The sequence below is a fragment of the Scatophagus argus genome, chromosome 15 (genome assembly GCF_020382885.2).
Source record: "Scatophagus argus isolate fScaArg1 chromosome 15, fScaArg1.pri, whole genome shotgun sequence".
NCBI lineage: Eukaryota > Metazoa > Chordata > Actinopteri > Scatophagidae > Scatophagus > Scatophagus argus.
The window spans coordinates 21,185,296-21,209,214 of NC_058507.1; the positions used below are offsets into that span (position 1 = coordinate 21,185,296).

General features: G+C 40.6%; 1 protein-coding gene across 4 annotated transcripts; it reads right to left on the minus strand.

Annotated features, from left to right (window-relative positions):
• Window positions 1–382: 382 nt before the first annotated feature.
• LOC124071577 (major histocompatibility complex class I-related gene protein-like) lies at window positions 383–23,551 on the minus strand. 4 transcript variants are annotated; one of them, XM_046412225.1, is made up of 6 exons: window positions 23,377–23,551; window positions 22,397–22,630; window positions 22,039–22,299; window positions 21,087–21,353; window positions 19,405–19,545; window positions 383–639 (listed from the first exon to the last, which is right to left on the minus strand). In XM_046412225.1, the coding sequence occupies exons 1-6, from the start codon at window positions 23,435–23,437 to the stop codon at window positions 404–406; spliced, it is 1,200 nt and encodes a 399-aa protein (XP_046268181.1). In that variant the 5' UTR covers window positions 23,438–23,551; the 3' UTR covers window positions 383–403. The 4 variants fall into 4 exon arrangements, with proteins under 4 accessions (XP_046268181.1, XP_046268183.1, XP_046268182.1 ...); XM_046412227.1 differs by lacking the exons at window positions 19,405–19,545; window positions 21,087–21,353; window positions 22,039–22,299; window positions 22,397–22,630; window positions 23,377–23,551 and adding exons at window positions 761–901; window positions 2,611–2,877; window positions 5,622–5,882; window positions 5,980–6,213; window positions 9,603–9,775; XM_046412226.1 differs by lacking the exons at window positions 19,405–19,545; window positions 21,087–21,353; window positions 22,039–22,299; window positions 22,397–22,630; window positions 23,377–23,551 and adding exons at window positions 761–901; window positions 2,611–2,877; window positions 5,622–5,882; window positions 5,980–6,213; window positions 6,966–7,256.
• Between the last annotated feature and the right edge of the window lie 368 nt (window positions 23,552–23,919).

Sequence of the window (23,919 nt, forward strand, 5' to 3'; positions counted from 1 at the left end):
GACCTGAAGGTGAAGTTTCACTATGTGGTACAGTGTATTTGAAGACTGAAGACTTTTTTGGTTAACTAAAATAAAATATCAAAAATAAATATTATAAGGTGTTGGGTTGTTTCTCCATTTTTTTCATTTTCATCATTTTTTTTTGCCTGGTCTCAGGTAAATGTTATTCAAATTAGTGTTGGTTTATTCATTTTAAGAATCACGTTTTTCCAAATGAACTTTTTTCTTTTCTAGCAATTTTACTGACATATCTGGAGGTATCTTGTGCTCAATAATTTTCACATGAGAAGAAAAAAGTAAAGAAAAAAGTAAAGTCCATAGCTTTTACACTTCTGAGGGAATGACTAAATTATTGTAATTTTTTTCTTTCTTCATTTTCAAATTTCCTTAGTTGCAAGCATAACTATTTCAGTGCTCCTTCAATTTGATGAGCAAAGTATTCTGGATGATAAAGTTCACTTTCTAACAGTGCAGTCCTCTGTGCCCACTGGCCCCACACTGTGCTTCTCTCTGTGCCTTGTATGAGTGCAACAATCACATTCGACAGGTCTGCAGAAGTAACACTCCTCTGAAACACGACAAACTGCTCAATCAGCTGTGGGGCAATTCTTGGTCCACGAATAAATTTCTTCTTCTTAACTACAATGAAAATTGGAACCACAACAGACAGTTTATTTGGCAAATATATGTTGACAGTTAAGGTCTGTTTCTACATCTAAAGGAGAGTTTAAACTGTGATACCAGAAATAGTTAGTCTTACCACATTTGTGCAGGTATATTATTCCGCAGGACATAACAGTGATTGCAAACGAAACGCAGCAGAACCCAAGGATTGCTGTCACAATTTTCCAATGGACATTTAACACGTTAAGCAGGTGTCTGCCATCGAGAGTATTTCCATCTGCAATGACAGATGACAGAAATTATAAAACTGAGATTAGGAAAGATCAAACATCAGAAAAAAGCCCACATATTCTTCAGCTGAAGATCATTTCAGAAGAAAAGACTGCAATGCGGCACAATTGCAGTGAATTGGACCTTTGTAAGGTGTTAGTGATATTAAAATATCATGATCACAGTCACAAAGAAATAGCTATTTAGTGTTGGTCTACGATAAGATGTGAGCTATGGTCTCCTGTGTCAAAGTCAAACATGCTACACACCCACCAGGCTAACTGACTGAAGTGAACTGAATGACTGGTCCTGCATTGGCACTGAATGTTGGCTCTATCCAACATGAATATAATTCTTAGGTCTGAGGTAATCTGGTAAAACAGCTTAGACTCACAGCCCACGAGGTGGAAGTTGGTGCTTTCAGATGTGTAGTGTGCATGGCTGAGTCAGAATGGATTACATGCGATCAGAATTAAATGATCACATTACAAATTAAGTTGATTACCTATAATCAAACCAGACTGCATTATAGTTACAAGATTAATTGACTATATATTTGATAGCATTTAAAAAAAACACCTACAAAATATGTTTTGCTGACTATGAATGAATGTGGAGAACAACTGAAGGGATGACCCTTCCCTTTGCCACAAATTGGTGTTGGACACTTAATTATGGTGACAAAATACTGCATTAAGCATTAAGTGTTATTATTTATATAAAACACACAGTGCTCATGTTATTCATTATTTATCTCACATGTTCTCTTCTCTGCTATCTTATCTCCTCTCCTCCTCCTCCTCTTCAACAAAACGCTGAACAGCGTGTCTACTGTGAAACTGATGTGGTCCAACACCATAGCAAGACGTAAGTGCAGAGCAGATCCAACACAAGGTAACATACCAGTAAATTAGTCTGCTTGCTGATTGAGATGAAGGCTGGTATACTAATTATGGTAACATGTAATGGCGGGTTAAGAACATAAAACATTATGGTGGCGAGCTATTATGTCTCTGAAAAGTTTTGTTGAGAAAAAAAAAAACAAAAACAGAAGATAAAATGTTATGTTGCTGTCAGCTTGTGAGCGCCTGAGGTTCATTCATGTTATCATTATGATACGTCTCATACATGTACACACACATATGCACACACAGAGATGTGCAATATTATCAACAATCTTGTCTGATAGGAAGGTTTGGATTACAGTGTACTGAAGAGAGGAAAAGAGTAACAATTCAATTCAGTTCAATTCAATTGTATTTAAAGTGCCAATTCATAACACAGTTACCTGAAGATACTTTACAGGTGTACAGGTTCAAAAAAAAGAGAAGAGAATCAGAAATAAACAGGTCCCAGGGCAAAACCCCACACTGAGTAAGCATTTGGCGAGGAAAAACTTCCTTTTAACAGGCAGAAACCTCGAGCAGAACCAGACTCAGTGTAGACGGCCTTCTGCTGTGACCGCCTGGGAGGGAAAGGGGGAGAGGAGAGACAGGGAGATGGAGAGAGAAAGGGGAGGGGGGAGAGGAGGGAAAAAGGAGAGAGAGAGCGAGAGACAGGGAGGATAGAGAGTGCAGTACAGTACAGAGCAGGAGCAGCAGGATCCAGGCAGGGCCATAGAGGGCTCAGGATTCAACAGACTGTGTTAATTCTACAGCTATATGTAACAGCCCACCAGTTGAAATGTACTAGTTTGCAAAAGTCAAAAGGTCTCACCCCAAAAGACAGTGATGTTATGGCCTCCTGTTTGTACTCTACAGCCGTACATGCTGAAGTCTGAGCTCAGGGGGATCTCAGCTGTCAGTCGGAGGACCATGGATCCGTCTTGGGAAGGCACTGGCCCGGTTACAGTGACCCAGCTGGCCTTGGAGTTCTCAGGTTCAATCAGATGCACTGAGCTCACTGATTTGTCAGTGCTGGTCACGTGACACCTCAGCAGTGCCTGGTCCGTGTTCACTATGGGCTTGGCAAAGACACGCAGCTCTGCAGAGAAAAATAATATCAAAGATTATGATCAGAGTGACAGTAACCAGTGGATGAACAGCTGCTACACTGTATGCTACTCTCATCTTTGTTCCCAACATGCAACACACCTAAGTCACATGACCACTATGGCTCCATTTTCAGTAAATATAAACATGCACAAGTTCATGGGTCCTCCCATCACACTGAGCTCTTTCTTCCTCTTCCTCTCCCTCTCCTTCTGCACACGTTTATGTCCCATTAACGCATATCACTAACTCAACTTCCCTGGAGTCCTTGTGCTTTCTCGTCTTGCAGGTTCCCATAGATCGTGGTTGGACCTCCTGCTGCGGTCCTGCTCCAAACTTACTGTGATTACTGCTGTTTAATCTATTTTAATTAAGTTACGACTCTGCTGCAGCTACTACCATTGCTACCATTATTATTGTTACTAATATTGCTATCATAATCACCATAGTACTGTACCTTCTGTATACTTCACTGTCATTATCATTATAATTATCTACAGTTCCAATACTCCTGGTATTATTACTGCTGCAATGCATCTCTGCTTGTGTGCTCCTTCTCTCAAGACTCTCTCTCTCTCTCTCTCTCTCTCTCTCTCAACCCACCCGGTCAAGGCAAATGGCCGCCCATCTTGAGCCGGGGTCTGCTCCGAGGTTTCTGCCTTCTAAAAGGCAGTTTTTCCTCGCCACTGTCGCCAAGTGCTTGCTCAAGGGGGAATGTTGGGCTCTCTCTATTTACAATTCAAGAGTCTGGTTTAGACCTGCTCTAATTGGAAAGTGTCATGAGATAACTTTTGTTGTGAATTGGTGCTATATAAATAAACTGAACTGAATTAAATAAAACTGAATTATTTATTTTTCAGAATCAGAATCAGAATCAGAATTCTTTATTTGTCACATGTGGATGTGCATCCACAGTGAAATGAAAAAACAACACTCCTTTTTTACAACTGTGCAAAAATAATAAAAATACAATTGACATGAGATAAAAGATAAAAAGTTAAAAAATAGAATAGAATAGAATAGAATAAAAAATAAAAAATATAAAGATAGAGATCTAACCTCAAAGCCCTTTCTGGCAATTTCAAACACATCTATTCAATTTCAATACAATTCAATTCATTTATATGGCATCAAATCACAACAACAATCAGAGACTGGAAAGTGGTCTTGCTCTTTCTTGTATTTGCTCAGTTGTCAGACAGTTCAGGTTCCATCACATCACCAAACCCATGTTCATGATACAAAGGATGCAGCTAACTCAAAGGTACACAATAACAACATCCCAGTGGAACTCATTTACATGGCTGAACTTTCAAAGATCTTCCTCCAGACCGAGCGCCAACCATTCAGCAGCTCACAGTAATATCTCTGCTGGGACATCCTAAAGACACGACCCCCCTGAGAGGAAGACACTTGACAGCTGAAACAGACCACATCATCTGTTCACATTAGACCAGAACCACTTAAAGGATAAAGCAGGAAAAGGTCAAAGGTCTTCGACCAGGAGTCAGAGGATGTCCAGGGAAAGATCCCCCTCAGACCTATCATCAGCAGTACAAACTCGGTCACATACAAAGAGGCCAAACACCTGGCCAACATCTTGGCACCACTAGTGGGACACACTCCTCATCACATCCACAACTCCCAGGATTTTGTTAACAAGGTTAAAAAGATCATTATGGACCCAGAGGACACCATGGTCTCCTTTGATGTCATCTCCTTGTTTACTTGCATCCCCACCTCAGAAGCCACACAGTTGGTAAGAATACGCCTTTCACAAGATAACACACTTAATGACAGAACTAATCTCTCTCCAGACCACATCTGTGATCTATTGGACCTTTGCCTGAACACAACCTACTTTCAGTACAAGGAGAAGTTTTACAGACAGAAGCATGGCTGTGCAATGGGATCACTTGTGTCTCCTATTGTGGCCAACCTTTACATGGAAGAAGTGGAAAGAAGAGGCTTGATGTCCTTTCCTGGAACACCTCCCACCCACTGGTTCAGATATGTGGATGACACTTGGGTCAAGATCAAGACCCAAGAAGTGGAACGATTCACAGATCACACTAACACAGTGGACCACAACATCAGGTTCACAAGGGAGGACACCAGTGACAACAATCTGGCCTTTTTGGACTGCACAGTTCACATTGAGGATGACAGAAACCTTAATGTGGAAGTACACAGGAAGCCCACCCACACAGACCAATACCTACTCTTTGACTCACACCATCCACTGGAACACAAGATGGGAGTCATCAGAACCCTGCATCACAGAGCTGAGACAGTCCCCACCTGCTCAGCAGGACAGATGAAGGAACAACAACACCTCAAGTCAGCCCTAAAAACATGTGGCTCCCCAACTGGGCACTCACCAAAGCCACAAAAAGAAGACCCACTAACAATAACAAGGACAATAACAGGAAGAGGAGTAACACTGTCATTCCTTATGTGTCAGGATTATCACAAAAAACTCAGAAGACTTTTCAACAACCATGACATCCCAGTCCATTTCAAACCAATGATTACACTTAGACAGAAACTGGTCCACCCCAAGGACAAAATCCCCAGGGAAAAAACAGAGCAATATCATATATGCAGTCCAGTGCAGTGAGGAATGCTCAGATCTGCACATTGGTGAAACAAAACAACCACTCCACAGCAGAATGGTACAACACAGGAGAGCCACCTCCGCAGGACAAGACTCCACGGTCCACTTGCATCTCTCACCTGTACTTTGCTGTGTTGATCTTAATTTAATTCCATGGATCAATAGTGGACATTGTTCTCTGATGAAGTTCCTAAGGGCAGAATTCCTTGCATTATTGTTGTTCCAACGTTGTTTAACTGTTCCTGCCATGGGAGAATGAGATGTCCATCTCTGCGACTCAGCGTTAAAGCTTATGAAGTCCACCCCATTCACTGCCCAGACATCAAAAGCAGAGACACTCCCATTGGCTGACAGGATGCAGCCACGGCGCCGCTGCACGTCTACAAAGATTCATCGTTTTTAGTGCACAGTATCAAATAGCCCTTTACAAGATTTGAAGCAACATGTCACAAAAAACAGACCTACACTTTAACTTACACACTGTGCTGTTAAGTGGAGGAATCCGATGAAGAAATTCTAAAATAGTATAACTTGCTTCATCACATTTTACAGGTAAATTGCTGGATTCCAGGGCAGGTTTGAACTCCTCTTTCTTCGTCCAACTGTCACAGTGAGAGATGGGAACTCCGTCAAATACAGTCAGTTGCTCAAATAAAGGTCGACGTCCAGGCTGTTCATGTCCTGTGGACAAGAACTGAAGGGAGTGGGAATCTGAAAAAGAAAAGACATGAGGGGGTCTCTGTACTCTTTATATGTGAACCAGCAGCAATCATCCTCAAGCTTTTGACTTTGACTTTTGATCCATTAAAACAGCACCATGACCTTTCTTGTTTGCATGTCAGTGTCAAAAAGTCAGGGTCAATGCAGAAAGTCAAAAATAATCACTTTAACTGCATACATGTGAACACATTAGCTGACACCTGCACTTTAATGCATACATTTATCTGCTAGCATCTAAGTGAAAGATAAACAGATCATGAAAATGATATTCATTACTACCTGATTCATCATACTGAGTGTTAGGTTATAACAGCAATAATAAAGTCAAGGTGTTACGGTAAGCAGCTCAGTCCTGCATTTAAAGTTTAAAGGTCCTGCTCTGAGATCAGTTCAAACCTAAACAAAAATTCCAAAATATACCATCACCATGGTAACGGTTTATAAAAACTGCTGGTTCTGTTTTTGTTTTAAGAATTTCAGCAAAGTTATGATTATTAATTAATTCCATTTTGATCAGATCTGCAAAGATCAGATAATCTTGATCTGCAAAGTAACAGCTTCAGCCATGAATAAAATGTAGTGCAGTTGTCAGTATAATCAATAAATAACCATAATTTTAAAAAAAAGTCAACCAAAAAACAAAGAAAATAAGTCTGCGAAAAAGAGAAAGCGAAACAAACTTGGCCCTGCAGCGTACAGTATGTCTTAAGATTCAGCAGCAGCACTGATAAAATGGCACTTACCACATTTAGCAGCTGACAGCACGAAACACTGAATGAAAAGTTTAATCCACTTCACTGCCATCTTGTAACGCCATTACTGGGTTTTCAAAAAGTCTAAAATTGCAGTTACAGTGCTTTCCGAGTGTCAGTCTTTAAAGAAGTGTTTACCTCTGAGTCTGACTTTTGAAACTGGACAGACCGGTGTGTCCTGAAAAGCAGAAGGCTGCAACATTTCCAGCTCAAAGATGGAGGGTGATGGGAAATTTTAACCTGTGTTGAAGCACACTTGCTTCCCCGAGTAGGTTGATGTGAGAGAGTTAAAACAGAGTCATTGAATAGCCTTAAAACAGAGTTATTTATTTAGAAACAGATCTTTGGAGATCCCACCACAGAGTTCAAGTCTGTTTCAGCCAAACGCCAAGTGGGATCTAAGGCACTCAAGGAAGTACATCGTTATATACTGTAAGATAAAACCGGTTGCTCTCAACACCTTTCCACTCAAGCCAGAGGGGAGGGGTGGTGTATCAGTGTCTTCGCCTGTTGGTCAGAGTGACTTGAGATATGGTGTCCTTCTACTGCTATGCATGATGCCTCTATCTCCCTCAGAGTGTGCAGTACTGAGACAAACAACCAGTTCTATATGATTATAACATTGTGAATTATACCAAAGCATATAACAGAGTAAGGCACAGTAAATATTTATTAATCCACACTTGGAAGCTAATCTAATCTTAATCTCTGTTTTGTATGTTTTTGTGCACATACCCACATAGCAGACAGGTTTGTATGAGGGGCCGTCAGGGACAATATTCAGAATTACCATTCACTGTCATGATCTGCTGTCTATAAGTCACTGGTTTTTCTGTTTTCCCCTGAATGCTTCATCCTTCAGCTCATTGTCACCTCAATCAGCCTCACCGCTCATACCTGTTCTCCTCACAGGTTACAAAGGCAACCCCTGTCCTTTCCTCATTGCCAGATTGTTCCTCTGCTCTGCATGACTCATCTGCTCTGTATTCCTGTTTGCCCTGCCAGTTGTTACCCTGCTTGTTTCTGTTTTTACCTCCTGCCTTCTCATTTGGTAAAGTAGACTCTGGAGTTTTTTCTGGTGACTTAATTTTTTGCTGAAGAGGTTTTTGTTTTTGGACTTTTTGTGGAGGTTTTTGTTTTTTAGAATCAGAAAGAAGGATTTTTTCATTGTGGTTAAAGTTTTGCTGAAAAGCATTTTTGTTATTTAACCTTTCAGTGGACTCCATTGACCAGCCCTGCTCCCTGGTGGACGTTACTGCCTCAGCAAAGCCTCCTTTAACTAATTAAAGTTTTTTGCTCCTTACTGACTTTGTCCTGTGTGTTGCATTTGGGTCCATATACTCCCTGGTTTCATTCACACACATATATGAAACACAACATATTCACACACTATAGTAAAAACCTCACACACTTACAAGCTCTCGCACACACTAATGAAATGCTCTCAAGGATTCAAGGAGCTTTATTGTCATTTCACACACGTAGAACATGAGTGTGAGACTATCAGAGACTAAGACATAGACTATGTTTTGGTTTTTTTCTTGCTAACAACTGCCAAATACATCACGACATCCGCTGTGCTAAACTTTTTATAGTATGTTCAGCAAAGCGCAGGCTAAATAGAGGAACAGCTGAGTGCTCCTCTGACAGCAAACAAAACATCTTCTGTGTTCTCGCTGATAGCAGCAAAATATGCATGCATAGTTAGAATGGCAATACACAGGATAAATATCCATCTCTCCTTCTTCTCCTTGTGCCTGATGTCCATGTGCCGAAGCTCTGCTCAGCTTGATAACCCCGCACAGAAGTCTGAACCGGGCCAGCAGACCGCTGCGGCCGCGAGATGGGGATAGCGTTGTAAGTCGACGAGTTTTTGTCTGAAAAACTCAACTTGCTTGTGTGGATTTATAAACATTTACTGTGCTTTATTCAGTTATATGCTTTGGTATAATTCATAATGTTATAATCATGTAGAACTGGTTGTTTGTCTCAGTACTGCACACTCTGAGGGAGGTAGATGTGTCATACATAGCAGTAGAAGGACACCGTATCTCAAGTCACTCTGGCCGACAGGCGAAGACACTGATACACCACCCCTCCCCAAAACCCAATGGCTACAGAAGAACACGCCGGCCGTAGTATTCAAATTGGTGATAACCCAGGTGATGTTGCTTATGTGGTCACAGAAGCCTTTGAGCGCCACGTACCCCTTGGTTACGGTTCGTGATCGTGTGCTCGGACTTTCGCCTCACCGTTCAGGAAGAACAGTGTGAGGAAAGATAGAAATGAAAATACAGGAAACACAACCCAATAAAAGAATCCACTCCAATTCTTTAGAAACTCGCGTATCACCACACAATAGCGGAGTCAGTAAACCGGAGCTTATCTACTCAGCTATTGGTCCTGCAAAGATCTGATAATCCTGATCTGCAAACTAACAGCTTCAGCCATGAATAAAATGTAGTGCAGTTGTCAGTATAATCAATAAATAACCATAATTTAAAAAAAAAAGTCAACCAAATAACAAAGAAAATAAGTCTGCGTAAAAGAGAAAGCGAAACAAACTTGGCCCTGCAGCGTACAGTATGTCTTAAGATTCAGCAGCAGCACTGATAAAATGGCACTTACCACATTTAGCAGTTGACAGCACAAAACACTGAATGAAAAGTTTAATCCACTTCACTGCCATCTTGTAACACCATTACTGGGTTTTCAAAAAGTGTAAAATTGCAGTTACAGTGCTTTCCGAGTGTCAGCCTTTAAAGAAGTGTTACTGTAGCAGTATTATAGTGTAGTACTGAGCCTGACTTATCAAACTGGACAGACCGGTATGTCCTGAAAAGCTGCGTGCTGATTCAGCGGACTGGGATGTTTTCTGCAGACAACTTGGATTTAATGACTACAGACCTGTGGCACTGACAACTGTAGTCATGAAGTCATTTGAGTGCCTGGTTCTGTCCCACCTCAAGAAACCCTCTCCAACTCTTCACTGAGCACTCAGCTATTAAATATGAAGACTTTCTGTCATTTCTTTCCAATAAAATTTCAATGTTTTAAATACAACCACACATCCTTCTCAAATTCTCGCCAGTCTTTGCTATGAAACACCTTGCCCCATGTTGGTATTTAGGTCAGCCACTGCCAGTCACCTAACCAGTGTCATTATTAAAATATCCTTCTGTTCACTGGACATTATCTTGACTCACTTTTCAAGAAAATATTAAAGAAATATGTTATTCGGTTTCCACATTTGCCCTTTCCGTTCTTACTTCTTCACTTTATCTGGTCAGGTGCTGATGTAATGGTTTGGCTTGGTATGTTTTTTGTTGTGCTTTTCTTTTTGTGCTCTCTCTGTTCCCCCTCCTATTTCTGTTGTTTTTGCAGAGCCTGTGTGTGGCAGGGGGTGTGGTCTGCTCCTCCTGTTGGCAGCAGAGGCACACCTGAGTTCTATCAGCCTACTCACTCCACTTTATAAGCCCCGCTTTCACTCCTGCTTGCTTTCATTCTTCTTTGCTCATTGGCAGTTTTGCATGTGTTAGCTCACTTGTGAAAAATGCAATCACTTGACAAATTGCAATCTGCACTGTGTGACGTCTCATGTTTCACAGTGTTACACAGCAACACTTTCGATTTCAGAGGAGGTGAATTATGCAAAACAAACCCACGTCAGGGATTCCAACTCTCATACAACTCTGAGTTCTGCTGGTGTCATGTTACCTATGAAGTCTTATGTCTTACAGTCATGCCACTCTGAGCACAGCCAATGTCAGGTGTTGTGCTGGTTAGAATAAACTGACAACAATGATCAGTTTTACAAAGACTCCTTGTGTATTCCTTGTGTTGATACCACAGAAATATGACCAGGGGCCCGTTTCATGAAGCAGGTTCAACAAACTCCGAGTATGAATGTTAGCTCTGAGTTGACAAACCCTGAGATGAAAAACCCTGAGTTTCCTGTTTCAACAAAACGGATTCGCATTAGTTTTGTCGACTCTGAGTATGTTAATTCAAGCTTGTGCACCGCGACTCTAAAAAAGCCCATCATCAATGGAGCCCTGATTCACCACGGAGGCCGGAGGTGAAAGAAAGCGCTCAACATATTTTTCACCGCTGGAGCTGGAAATTTTGATAGAGGCGTACGGTGAATATCGGTATATAAAAGTAACACGGCAGCAGCGGCAAAAGAAAGAGAAAAAAAATCACTGCTCGAGTCAATGCGTAGGTTTTGTGTTTAATCACTCACAAAATATTGCATGTAAAAAATGGTATTGACCCTGTGTTCATGTAGGTGCAACCCAGGAGGTGAAAAATGGGTGAAATATAAAAATATAATTCAATCAGGTGAGGCTGAAACATAACATGTCTGGTTGTATCTCACTTTGCTAACATTTGACATGTCAAACTATTTAAATGTATTTAAATGATTTAATACTGTACAACTCTTTCATCCCTGCATGATGTTTCCACACATTCTGTTCTCTGTAATGTTTCATTAATTAATGTGGTGAAGTTAACATTTGACTCCTGTCTAGCCAACAGAAAGAGGGCAGAGGCCCGTAAAACGGGTGGAGGACCTGCACCACCACCTCTAACAGAGGCAGAGGAGATGGCCCTCAGCCAAACTAGTGGGAGGCCAGTGGCTGAGGAAATCCCAGGGGGCAGCTCATCTGAGCCAGTCACCCCCCAGGACACAAGTGTCTTCATAACATGTAAGAAGTCCACACCTCCATATTGTTTATTTATGAAGCCTCTTTTAGAGACAGGATGTTTGTTCTTGAATCCAAGAGACTCTGAGGGACGTCTCCACCTGTTGGAGCCTCATGTAGCCCAACTCCAGCCTGTTGTAAGTAACTCAACACACCAAAACCCATAACCAATAGTGGTATAAAGTTCACAGAACAAAATGCTTGTCTTCAAAGGATAATGAAGATGAAGACACTGTGTCTGCTGTCACAGAAAGGCCTACAGAGGTATCATATTAGATCAGCTTTACATGTACATGTGACAGTCTTGTATGGATTTATATTGACATGGAAGCTGACATTGTTATCCTTTTTTAACAGAGCACAACTGGACAGCATGAAGAGGGTCCAACAAACTCTGCAGCACCAATGAACACAGTGAGAGTTTCAGTAAACAACACAGTTTAATTCTGTACAATTGTACATGTAGAACAATATGACTTAATGTCATTCTTATGGATTTCCAGTTACCAGTTATACAGAGTTCATCTCCTTAAACAGATTGAAAAAACAGATAAGGAAATGGTGTACTTGGACCGCCAGATCCAAGAGGCAGATCTAGAAATTGAGTTACTTAAATACAACTTAGAGGTGGGTGTGCAGTCACAGGTACATTTAATTTATTATTGGAACAATATTAAAAACTAACAGAAAAATGTTCTCTTTGTCTCTCTGCGGGATAAAAGGAAGACTACAAAAAGAGAATGTGTGACAATATGGTTGTGCTTTTATTGAGTTAACATGAAAAATGGTTATTGCATATGAGATCTCTGATTGCTCTTCCATCCTGGTTTTCTGGAAGGTGGATGGGGTCCTCCTCATGGTCTTCTGTTTGTGTTGCTCTCCTCTAATAGTTGCAATATTATGGAGAATAACACATGCCACACTTATGTCACAGGCTCTCTCAGGGGTTACTCTGAGATGACGTAAGCACTGGAAACGAGCTTTCAACAGACCTACAGTCATCTCTGCCCTGGCTCTGGTCCTGCAGTGTGCCACATTGAAGTGCTGCTGGGGGCCTGGTTGAGGGTCAGGGTAAGGGGTTATGAGAGTTGGTTGGCAGGGGTAACTCCTGTCACCCACAAGGAAGCCTTCAATCTCTCCTGCAAGTAAAGTCACATTTATTTAGTACTGATATTTTTCACAGACAAACTAGACAAAGATCTTTACAGTGACAAACAACCACCAGTGCAATGTTTCAGGCCACTTACCACAGTCCAGTCTGTTGCTCAGAGTAGACTCTCGATATATACGGGAGTCATGCTCAGATTCAGGCCACTTGGCTTCCACATTTGTGGTGATGTGAGCTGCATCACAAATGATCTTAACAGTACAGAAAATGAGGCAGCTTAGTTGAAATGTTTGTGCTCTTACATTTAAAGGTAGTAGTCAATGTGTGTACCTGCACATTAATGCTGTGGGAGGACTTCCTGTTCACATAATATTCATTTTGTGAAGGAGCAGTGATAGGAATGTGAGTGCCATCAATGCAGCCCATCACATTTGGAAATCCTAAAAGACATTCACAGCAACATGTTACTAACAGGAAAGTTATTATTCATTTGAAATTATTTACCCGCAGTCCCATTTGATGGCTCTCACAGGCTTGTGGCCAGGAAAAACAAGACAAACTGAGAGAAACTGTTTCAGAGCGAGGCTCACCTTTCTGACAGCTCTGCAAACAGGTGCTTTACTTATGTGCTCTGCATCTCCAGTGTTGTATAAAACACTCCCGTTTGCAGAAACGTAGAGCAACGCAAAGTATCTGTTCAGTGGTGAGTTCACGGCCACGGTGGGTGATGTGAGTGATGTGAGGACGGATGAGGTTATGAATGTATTGCAGTGACTGTAACGAAAAACGATAACGCTCAAATAAAAAGTCGAGAGTTTATGAAAGATTATCCAAACGTGCTCAGAAAATCCTCGCCCGACACAATCACATTTCTCTGTGAATCAGTATTGCTTCTTCGTCTACAGGCTCCTCCAGAAACAGACACTCGTAAACTTTGCAGGTTCGACAGAGACTCAGTGAATAAGGAAACGGTTCAGGTTTATGTTCTGTAAAGGGGAGGAGTCAGAGACAAACTCTGGGTTTCTGGAATAAAACCTGCTCCCGACCAGGTTATGTTCACAGACTAAGTTACCGCGGTAACAGACTCTGAGTATAAGTTACCTCGCTTTATGAAATGGGCTTAACACTCGTTAACACACTGTCATTTTGACTGCTTGGACATTATTTGTATATAATTTGGATTATCATGAAAAAGATCTAAGAATAAATTGGTGAAAACAGGTAAAATCACATCAGGACACTAAATGAAAACTATAATGATTGAGTGTTTTATTTATTTAATTAACACAACATAACTTCTCTGCAATTACACATGCAAACTCGAACTGCAACCATTTTCTCTGTAAAATAAAACCAAATGTATCCTGCTTTCAACTTAGGTTGGTGTCATCATTAGACCTTAACAATGAAAATTATTAACTATTATTAACATTCGAAAATGGGTGCCAGCCAGCTGAAGACACACTGCTGTTATGATGCCAAGTTGTTTTGCTTACGACTCACAATCACTCGCAGTCAACACAGGTAACCTGTACCTTCCATGTGCAGCTCCCACACACTACCTTGTGACATGTGACACAAGTATCCTTTGCTTTGTTTTTCTTACACTTTCTTCGCACTTGGCACTGTCTTCTCCTCTCCATCTTCTGCTGCTCCAACCGGGGCTCTCGCACCATCATTTGTCTGGCTTTCGCTGTCATGTGTCCGAAGTGAAGTTCATTTGCAAGTCGCATTATGAATTTCCTCCGTGACATCATCTCATTGGTGCATTTCTTGAACAGGATCGAAGCATTTATGGCAGCCAGGTCAAGAATATTATAAAACACCACCAATGCTTTCACTGAGTATTTCCTCACCATTTGATCAAGCACATCTACTCCAACCTTGGTTCTGTTGTAGTATGTAACAGTCTCCGGTTTAGCTTTATGGCCGCTTGTGATGTTCACAGCTGTGTGGACAGTGCTTAGAATGGAGACATTTTTCCTTGGTTTGCATTGATAGACTATTAGGGTTGCACTGTCACATTTCAGCACCTCTGTAGTGTGGTAGGCTGGTTTTCTGGGCCTTTAGTGCCTTGGCAAGTTCAAGGGAAGTAAAGAAATTATCAGTGCTGATGTTTGTCCCCTTTCCCAGGAAAGGCTCAGTCAGTTTCAACACCACACTGTCTCCCAGTCGCTGTCCTGGCCTCCGTGTCTCATCTTTTCCCAGATATGGCGCAGCATTCAGCATGTATTTGGTATCAACATCAGCAGCAAGCCAGAACTTGATACCAAATTTATCAGGTTTGTTAGCTATACTGGATGAAGCTGCACCTTGCTTTTGTTGGGAAGAGCTGCTCATCAACAGTTATATCATCACCTGGTTTGTAGCAAGTGATGCAGTTCTGGACAAATCTCTCCCAAACTTCAGATACCAGGGAAAACTTGTTCTCCTGCCGACGTGTGCGTCTGGTCTCCTTTTTTTCAAAACGCAGGAATCGTAAGATTTCCTGGAATCTGTTTCCGGACATGGTCTCCTTGAAAAATGCACAGCCCCAGTCAGCTGACCAAAAGCTTGCCAAGTCCAGGCCTTTTTCACCTTGTGCACCACGAATGTAGATTTTAGCGCTTTAGCTCATCGACAGTCATATCCCATGAACTTTCCTCTCTGACTCTGTGTGTCTCAGCAACGGTGCAGGCCCTGATGTGTTTCAGCATGGCATCATCAACCAAACACAGAAAAGAGGTGAGGGCATCCTCAATGTTGCGTTTGGCATGTGCTGTGGGGCCTGAAGCTTCTGTAAAAACATTATGACTCTGACGCCTTCCACTGTTTTCACCTGACTGTATTACAGTCCACACTGTGCCATCTTTCGCTGTTTCATGCCTCTGTGCCGAAGGTTGTGGGACAGCTTCTTCATCCAATGGCGGACTGAGTGCTCTTGTGGTTGACACAGTAGGTACCGCTGAAGTTACAGGATGTTCCACTGTCACCAAAACAATATAGCCTAATTAGTTTAATTTCATGGAATATTCACCTTATCAGGCCTTTTGCAATTTATGGCACATTTGATAGACCAAAAAGCTGTCTATCAGAAAATCATGCTGTTTTGTAAATTATTTGGAGGCCCCCTGCAATAAAATAAAGGCTAAGAAGCTCACAAGATCACATAAAACTAGCACAGGCTTACATTACAGAAATATGCATTATAGCAAACAATAGCCTAATAATAATGATGATAATAAGGAGTCCTCCTGTAGGCCTCACACCTTGTAAATTAGCAGATGCTACTGCTATGGTCATTCGAGGTAGTAATACTCAGATCTCTTTTGTGTTTTGAAATTTTAATGATAAAACAATGTTAGAATAAAATATACACACATTTAGGAAAAGTCAGGGTCCTATTGGTACATAGGTTTTTTTTAAACCAAGTTATGACTTGTTAACTTACCTCCCTTATTGAAACGGTTAACTCAGGGTTTCGCTGATTTCAGGCTTAACATACTCAGAGTTTCCACATAACCTGCTTCATGAAACGGGCCCCTGGTGTCGTCTTAGCTTGTTCGGCTTCAAACTATCACAAGCTACTGTCAGGTTTCGGTTTACACAGGACTCAGGCGCAGATATAGTGAGAGAATAAAGAGTTTATTTCTCAGAGCAAAACCCCAATCCAACCTCCCACAGAGCTTCAGAGAAAGCAAAAGGCTATGAAACTTTCCTAGGACTCAAGGATCTAACTAGGCTAGGGTACTACTATCTGGAAAAACAGAAAATCACTCCAGAAGGAGGAAAATCAAACAAACTAGGAAGGGAAAACAAAAACTTCAAAGAACAAAAAATCACTCTAAGCAGATGATAACTATCTAGAGAAATACTACTAAGAACTAAAAATCACTCTTAATAGAGGAAATCTATCTGAAATAACAAACAGAATTAGAACTGAAAATCACTCCGATAGAGGAGGAAAAACCAAAGAACATAAACAAACAATTCAATATGGCTAAACCTGAACTATGAAATTTACAACCAAAATACACTCTGTATCAGAGGCTAGAATGAAACGAGACACGAGGATCATATACATACGAAAGCTGTGGCATGGAAGAGAGCTGGTGTGAACAAGAGGAACGAAACACACTGGCACAAGACAAGGGAAACGCAGACTATTTGAACACATGAGGATAATGGGGACCAGGTGGAAACAATCAGGTGGTTGGGAAGACAATCAGACTGGAGACATGAGGAAGGGCAAGTGACCTGAAACGAGAGGAGAGTTACTTTTCAAAATAAAACAGGAAGTGACGAGACATAAACCCAAGACAAGACCTCACCGCGGTGTGACAGCTAGCACTTTAAGACAGACAACACACTGTGGTTTCTCATTAGTCACCGTTGCACAGGTGAAGCCAAAGACAAGATGTGTCGTCATATTTTCTAGTCTTTGCCTTGGAAGGAAATTCCTTTGGAAGCACATTTGTCGATGCTGCATCCTCGGCTTTGCGTTTACGTGGGAGTCCCGTCAAAAACTTGTCCATGTTATGGTAGCTGTGTCACTTATTGATCGATTGATTCATTCCACCCACAAACCCACGCCAATGAGAGCATTTCAGTAGTGTGTGTGAGAGTGTTTCAGTAGTGTGTGTGAGAGCGTAACATTTCAGTAGTGTGTGAGAGCATTTCAGTAGCGTGTGTGACAGCAGAACATCTCAGTAGTGTATGTGAAAGTATCTCACTTGTAAGTGTGTGAGGTTTTTACTATACTGTGTGAATATGTTGTTTCATATATGTGTGTGAATGGTAATTCTGAATAATGTCCCTGATGGCCCCTCATAGGTTTGGGCCACATCTCGCATCAAGCTGGCACTTTATGAGAGATGACATTGAAAGCGCAACAAAGATCACATTTCCTTTGTCAGCTCGCTTGTCCACTGAAGTTGATGAAGGTTTGTGAACCACTCTGATGAAGTGATAAAGCATGAAAGACACTGGACACGTACAAGGAGGTGTAATGCAGTAGCAACATTTGGCATTCAGTCATGGAACCTCCATTACAAATCTGAGAAAGTGAAATAAGAAACATTTAGACTTTCATTTAGAACCGAGTTTATTGTTAAAGCACGTTAGTCACGAAATGACACAACAGCACAAAAGAAACTGTGATAAAATGCAAACAGTTAAAGCCTTAACCTGCAATCTTTTAATTTTTAACATTTGAGGACGTTAACATCTGTAAGCAAAGACTCTGACTTGTTGGTTTCTCACTGTGTCTTGTATAATAACAATTAAAAAAATATATTTTTTAGTATTTACAGACCTTACTAACGTAAACGTAACTTCAACAGCATCAGCTCATCACTGTATTAAATGCTTTATTAATCAGTTTAGCGAGACTCCACGCTGGTCCAGCGTTAAATGAGGCTGAGATAAATGGAAACGGAAAGTAGCTTAGTGAAGGTGTTAGCTCATGTATTTCTAGTTGTGTTACACAGTATGGGTGTATATTATCATGTTATTTACAATGTATTTACATTATTTACATACAGTATCACAGAGTTTGGTCTAAACCGGCTCTAACTGGAAAGTGTCATGAGACAACTCACTGTACATCACTGCCCGGGGAAAGAGATTTTGGATAGAAAGTTGGGTCCTAAATAGATGAAACTGTGATTAACAACAGTTGCTTTTATGCAGGCAGATGTTCAACCAGCTGTTATAATACATCACAGCTTTAGCACCACTGCTGTCTAGAAGTAAAATTGTGATTGGCTGTTGAAGCTGTTTATCTGCAATTGTACCCAAACAGTAGTTTTACAGTAGTAGTTTGTGTCATCATAAAGTAAAGTAAAGTGCATAATGTATAGTGTAAAAGTGGTGACAAGGTTTGGGCTTTGGGTTGTATGGCTCAAATGTAAACCTTTAAAATTTAAAGCAAGACTTTTTACAACTCCATACAGGATAACGGCCTGAAGGTGAAGTTTCACTATGAGGTACAGTATATTTGAAGACTGAAGACTTTTTTTGGTTAACTAAAATAAAATATCAAAAATAAATATTATAAGGTGTTGGGTTGTTTCTCAATTTTTTGCGTGGTCTCAGGGAAATATTAATCAAAGTAGTGTTTATTCATTTTAAGTATCACATTTTTGCAAATTAACTTTTTTCTTTTTTGGCAATTTTACTGACATATCTGGAGCTGCTTTTACGCTTCTGAGGGAATGACTAAATTATTGGATTTTTTTTGTTTGTTTGTTTCTTCATTTTCAAATTTCCTTAGTTGCAAACATAACTATTTCAGTGCTCCGTCAATCTGATGAGCAAAGTATTCTGGATCATAAAATTCATTGTCTGCAGTCCTCTGTGCCCACTGGTCCCACTGGTCTCTGCTTCTCTCTGTGCCTTGAATGAATGTAACAATGACGGCCGACAGGTCTGCAGAAGTAACACTCCTCTGAAACACGACAATCTGCTCAATCAGCTGTGGGTCAGTTCTTGGTCGACGACGAGACTTCTTCTTAACTACAATGAAAATTGGAACCACAATAGACAGTTTATTTGGCAAATATATGTCGACATTTAAGGTCTGTTTCTACATATAAAGGAGAGTTTAATGTGTGATACCAGAAATAGTTAGTCTTACCACATTTGAGCAGGTATATTATTCCGCAGGACATAACAGTGATTGCAAACAAAACGCAGCAGAACCCAAGGATTGCTGTCACAATTTTCCAATGGACACTTAACACGTTAAGCAGGTGTCTGCCATCGAGAGTATTTCCATCTGCAATGACAGATGACAGAAATGATAAAACTGAGATTAGGAAAGATCAAACATCAGAAAAAAGCCCACATCTTCTTCTGCTGAAGATCATTTCAAAAGAAAAGACTGCAATGGGACACAATTGCAGTGAATTGGACCTTTGTAAGGTGTTAGTGATATTAAAATATCATGATCACAGTCACAAAGAAATAGCTATTTAGTGTTGGCCTACAATAAGATGTGAGCTATGGTCTCCTGTGTCAAAGTCAAACATGCTACACACCCACCAGGCTAACTGACTGAAGTGAACTGAATGACTGGTCCTGCATTGGCACTGAATGTTGGCTCTATCCAACATGAATATAATTCTTAGGTCTGAGGTAATCTGGTAAAACAGCTTAGACTCACAGCCCACGAGGTGGAAGTTGGTGCTTTCAGATGTGTAGTGTGCATGGCTGAGTCAGAATGGATTACATGCGATCAGAATTAAATGATCACATCACAAATTAAGTTGATTACCTATAATCAAACCAGATTGCATTATAGTTACAAGATTAATTGACTACATATTTGAAAGCATTTTTTTAAAAACACCTACAAAATATGTTTTCCTGACTATGAACGAATATGTTCTACTGTATATCAAAGTAAGTTATGCCTCTGAGGTTGCCAGTTTTGGTTGTTTTGTTTTGTTTTAGGTGTGGCAACAGACGTGCAGAAGCAGAGTGAGCCCTTGGGTTTTGTGCAGTACACGACGTACGCAACTGCTGGATTTTTGCTTACTTCCTCATTGTTTGTTGTCCCACCCCAAACCTGTATGAGTACAATAATAATTAAGTGACTGAGTAGTTTTTTTAAACAGGTTTCTTTCTTTTCAGTTTACTAAAAACTACTGAAGGGATGACCCTTCCCTTTGCCACAAATTGGTCTTGGACACTTAATTATGGTGACAAAATACTGCATTAAGCATTAAGTGTTATTATTTATATAAAACACACAGTGCTCATGTTATTCATTATTTGTGAAACTGATGTGGTCCAACACCATAGCAAGACGTAAGTGCAGAGCAGATCCAACACAAGGTAACATACCAGTAAATTAGCCTGCTTGCAGATTGAGATGAAGCCTAGTAAATTAATTATGGCTGCATGTAATGGCGGGTTAAGAACATAAAACATGGTGAACAATATGGTGGCGAGCTATTATGTCTCCGAAAAGTTTTTGTTGAGAAAAAAAAAACGACAACAGAAGATAAAATGTTATGTTGCTGTCAGCTTGTGAGAGCCTGAGGTTCATTCGTGTTATCATTATGATACGTCTCATACGTGTACACACACATATGCACACACAGAGATGTGTGTGCATATTATCAGATAATATCAGCATATTATCCGTGAGATTATCAACAATCTTGTCTGATAGGAAGGTTTGGATTACAGTGTACTGAAGAGAGGAAAAGAATATTAGAAACACTGATTCAACAAACTGTGTTCAATTCTACAGCTATATTTAAAAGCCCACCAGTTGAAATGTACTAGTTTGCAAAAGTCAAAAGGTCTCACCCCATAAGACAATGCTGTTATGGCCTCCTGTTTGTACTCTACAGCCGTACATGCTGGAGTCTGAGCTCAGGGGGATCTCAGCTGTCAGTCGGAGGACCATGGATCCGTCTTGGGAAGGCACTGGCCCGGTTACAGTGACCCAGCTGGCCTTGGAGTTCTCAGGTTCAATCAGATGCACTGAGCTCACTGATTTGTCAGTGCTGGTCACGTGACACCTCAGCAGTGCCTGGTCCGTGTTCACTATGGGCTTGGCAAAGACACGCAGCACTGCAGAGAAAAATAATATCAAAGATTATGATCAGAGTGACAGTAACCAGTGGATGAACAGCTGCTACACTGTATGCTACTCTCATCTTTGTTCCCAACATGCAACACACATAAGTCACATGACCACTATGGCTCCGTTTTCAGTAAATATAAACATGCACAAGTTCATTCTTGACATTAGAAACTTTTGTTTTTCAAAGCCCTTTCTGGCAATTTCAAACACATCTATTCAATTTCAATCCACTTCAATTTATTTATTGAATTGGATTGCACCAAATCACAACAACAGAGAGATTGGAAAGCGGTCTTGCTCTTTCTTCTGTTTGCTCAGTTGTCAGACAGTTCAGGTTCCATCACATCACCAAACCCATGTTCATGATACAAAGGATGCAGCTAACTCAAAGGGACCCAATATCAACATCCCAATGGAACTCATTTACATGGCTGAACTTTCAAAGATCTTCCTCCAGACCGAGCACCAACCATTCAGCAGCTCATAGTAATATCTCTGCTGGGACATCCTAAAGACACGACCCCCCTGAGAGGAAGACACTTGACAGCTGAAACAGACTACATCATCTGTTCACATTAGGCCAGAACCACTTAAAGGATAAAGTGGGAAAAGGTCAAAGGTCTTCGACCAGGAGTCAGAGGATGTCCAGAGAAACAATGAGGAAGCTCTCACCTGTACTTTGCTGTGTTGATCTTAATTTAATTCCATGGATCAATAGTGGACATTGTTCTCTGATGAAGTTCCTAAAGGCATAATTCCTTGGATCATTGTTGTTCCAGCGATGTTTAACTGTTCCTGCCATGGGAGAATGAGATGTCCATCTCTGCGACTCAGCGTTAAAGCTTATGAAGTCCACCCCATTCACTGCCCAGACATCAAAAGCAGAGACACTCCCATTGGCTGACAGGATGCAGCCACGGCGCCGCTGCACGTCTACAAAGATTCATCGTTTTTAGTGCACAGTATCAAATAGCCCTTTACAAGATTTGAAGCAACATGTCACAAAAAACAGACCTACACTTTAACTTACACACTGTGCTGTTAAGTGGAGGAATCTGATGAAGAAATTCTAAAATATTATCTCTTGCTTCATCACATTTTACAAATAAATTGCTTGATTCCAGGGCAGGTTTGAACTCCTCTTTTCTCGTCCAACCGTCACAGTGAGAGATGGGAACTCCATCAAATACAGTCAGCTGCTCAAATAAAGGTCGACGTCCAGGCTGTTCATGTCCTGTGGACAAGAACTGAAGGGAGTGGGAATCTGAAAAAGAAAAGACATGAGGGGGGGTCTCTTTACTCTTTATATGTGAACCAGCAGCAATCATCCTCAAGCTTTTGACTTTGACTTTTGATCCATTAAAACGGCACCGTGACCTTTCTTGTTTGCATGTCAGTGTCAAAAAGTCAATGCAGAAAGTCAAAAATAATCACTTTAACTGCATACATGTAAACACATTAGCTGACACCTGCACTTTAATGCATACATTTATCTGCTAGCATCTAAGTGAAAGATAAACAGATCATGAAAATGATATTCATTACTACCTGATTCATCATACTGAGTGTTAGGTTATAACAGCAATAATAAAGTCAAGGTGTTACGGTAAGCAGCTCAGTCCTGCATTTAAAACTTAAAGGTCCTGCTCTGAGATCAGTTCAAACCTAAAAAAAATTCCAAAATATACCATCACCATGGTAACGGTTTATAAAAACTGATGGTTTTGTTTTTGTTTTAAGAATTTCAGCAAAGTTATGATTATTAATTAATTCCATTTTGATCAGATCTACAAAGATCAGATAATCTTGATCTGCAAACTAAGAGCTTCAGCCATGAGTAAAATGTAGTGCAGTTGTCAGTATAATCAATAAATAACCATAATTTTAAAAAAAGTCAACCAAAAAACAAAGAAAATAAGTTTGAGAAAAAGAGAAAGCGAAACAAACTTGGCCCTGCAGCGTACAGTATGTCTTAAGATTCAGCAGTAGCACTGATAAAATGGCACTTACCGCATTTAGCAGTTGACAGCACGAAACACTGAATGAAAAGTTTAATCCACTTCACTGCCATCTTGTAACCCCATTTTCTGGGTTTTCAAAAAGTGTAAAATTGTAGTTGCTTTCCGAGTGTCAGTCTTTAAAGAAGTGTTTACCTCTGAGTCTGACTTTTGAAACTGGACAGACTGGTATGTCCTGAAAAGCAGAAGGCTGCAAAATGTCCAGCTCAACGAGGGAGGGTGATGGAAAATTTTAACTTGGAAGCTAATCTAATCTTAATCTAATCTTGAGCCAAGATGGTGCAGAGGACGGAGGCCCTGGTGTTTTGGGGCGCTCTGTTTTGTTTGTTTTTGTGCAGATACCCACATAGCACACATGTTTCTATGAGGGGCCGTCAGGGACATTATTCAGAATTACCATTCACTCACATATATGAAACACAACATATTCACACACTATAGTAAACCCTCACACACTTATAAGTGAAATGCTTTCACACACACTAATGAAATGCTCTCATACACACTATTGAAATGCTTTCACATACACTACTGA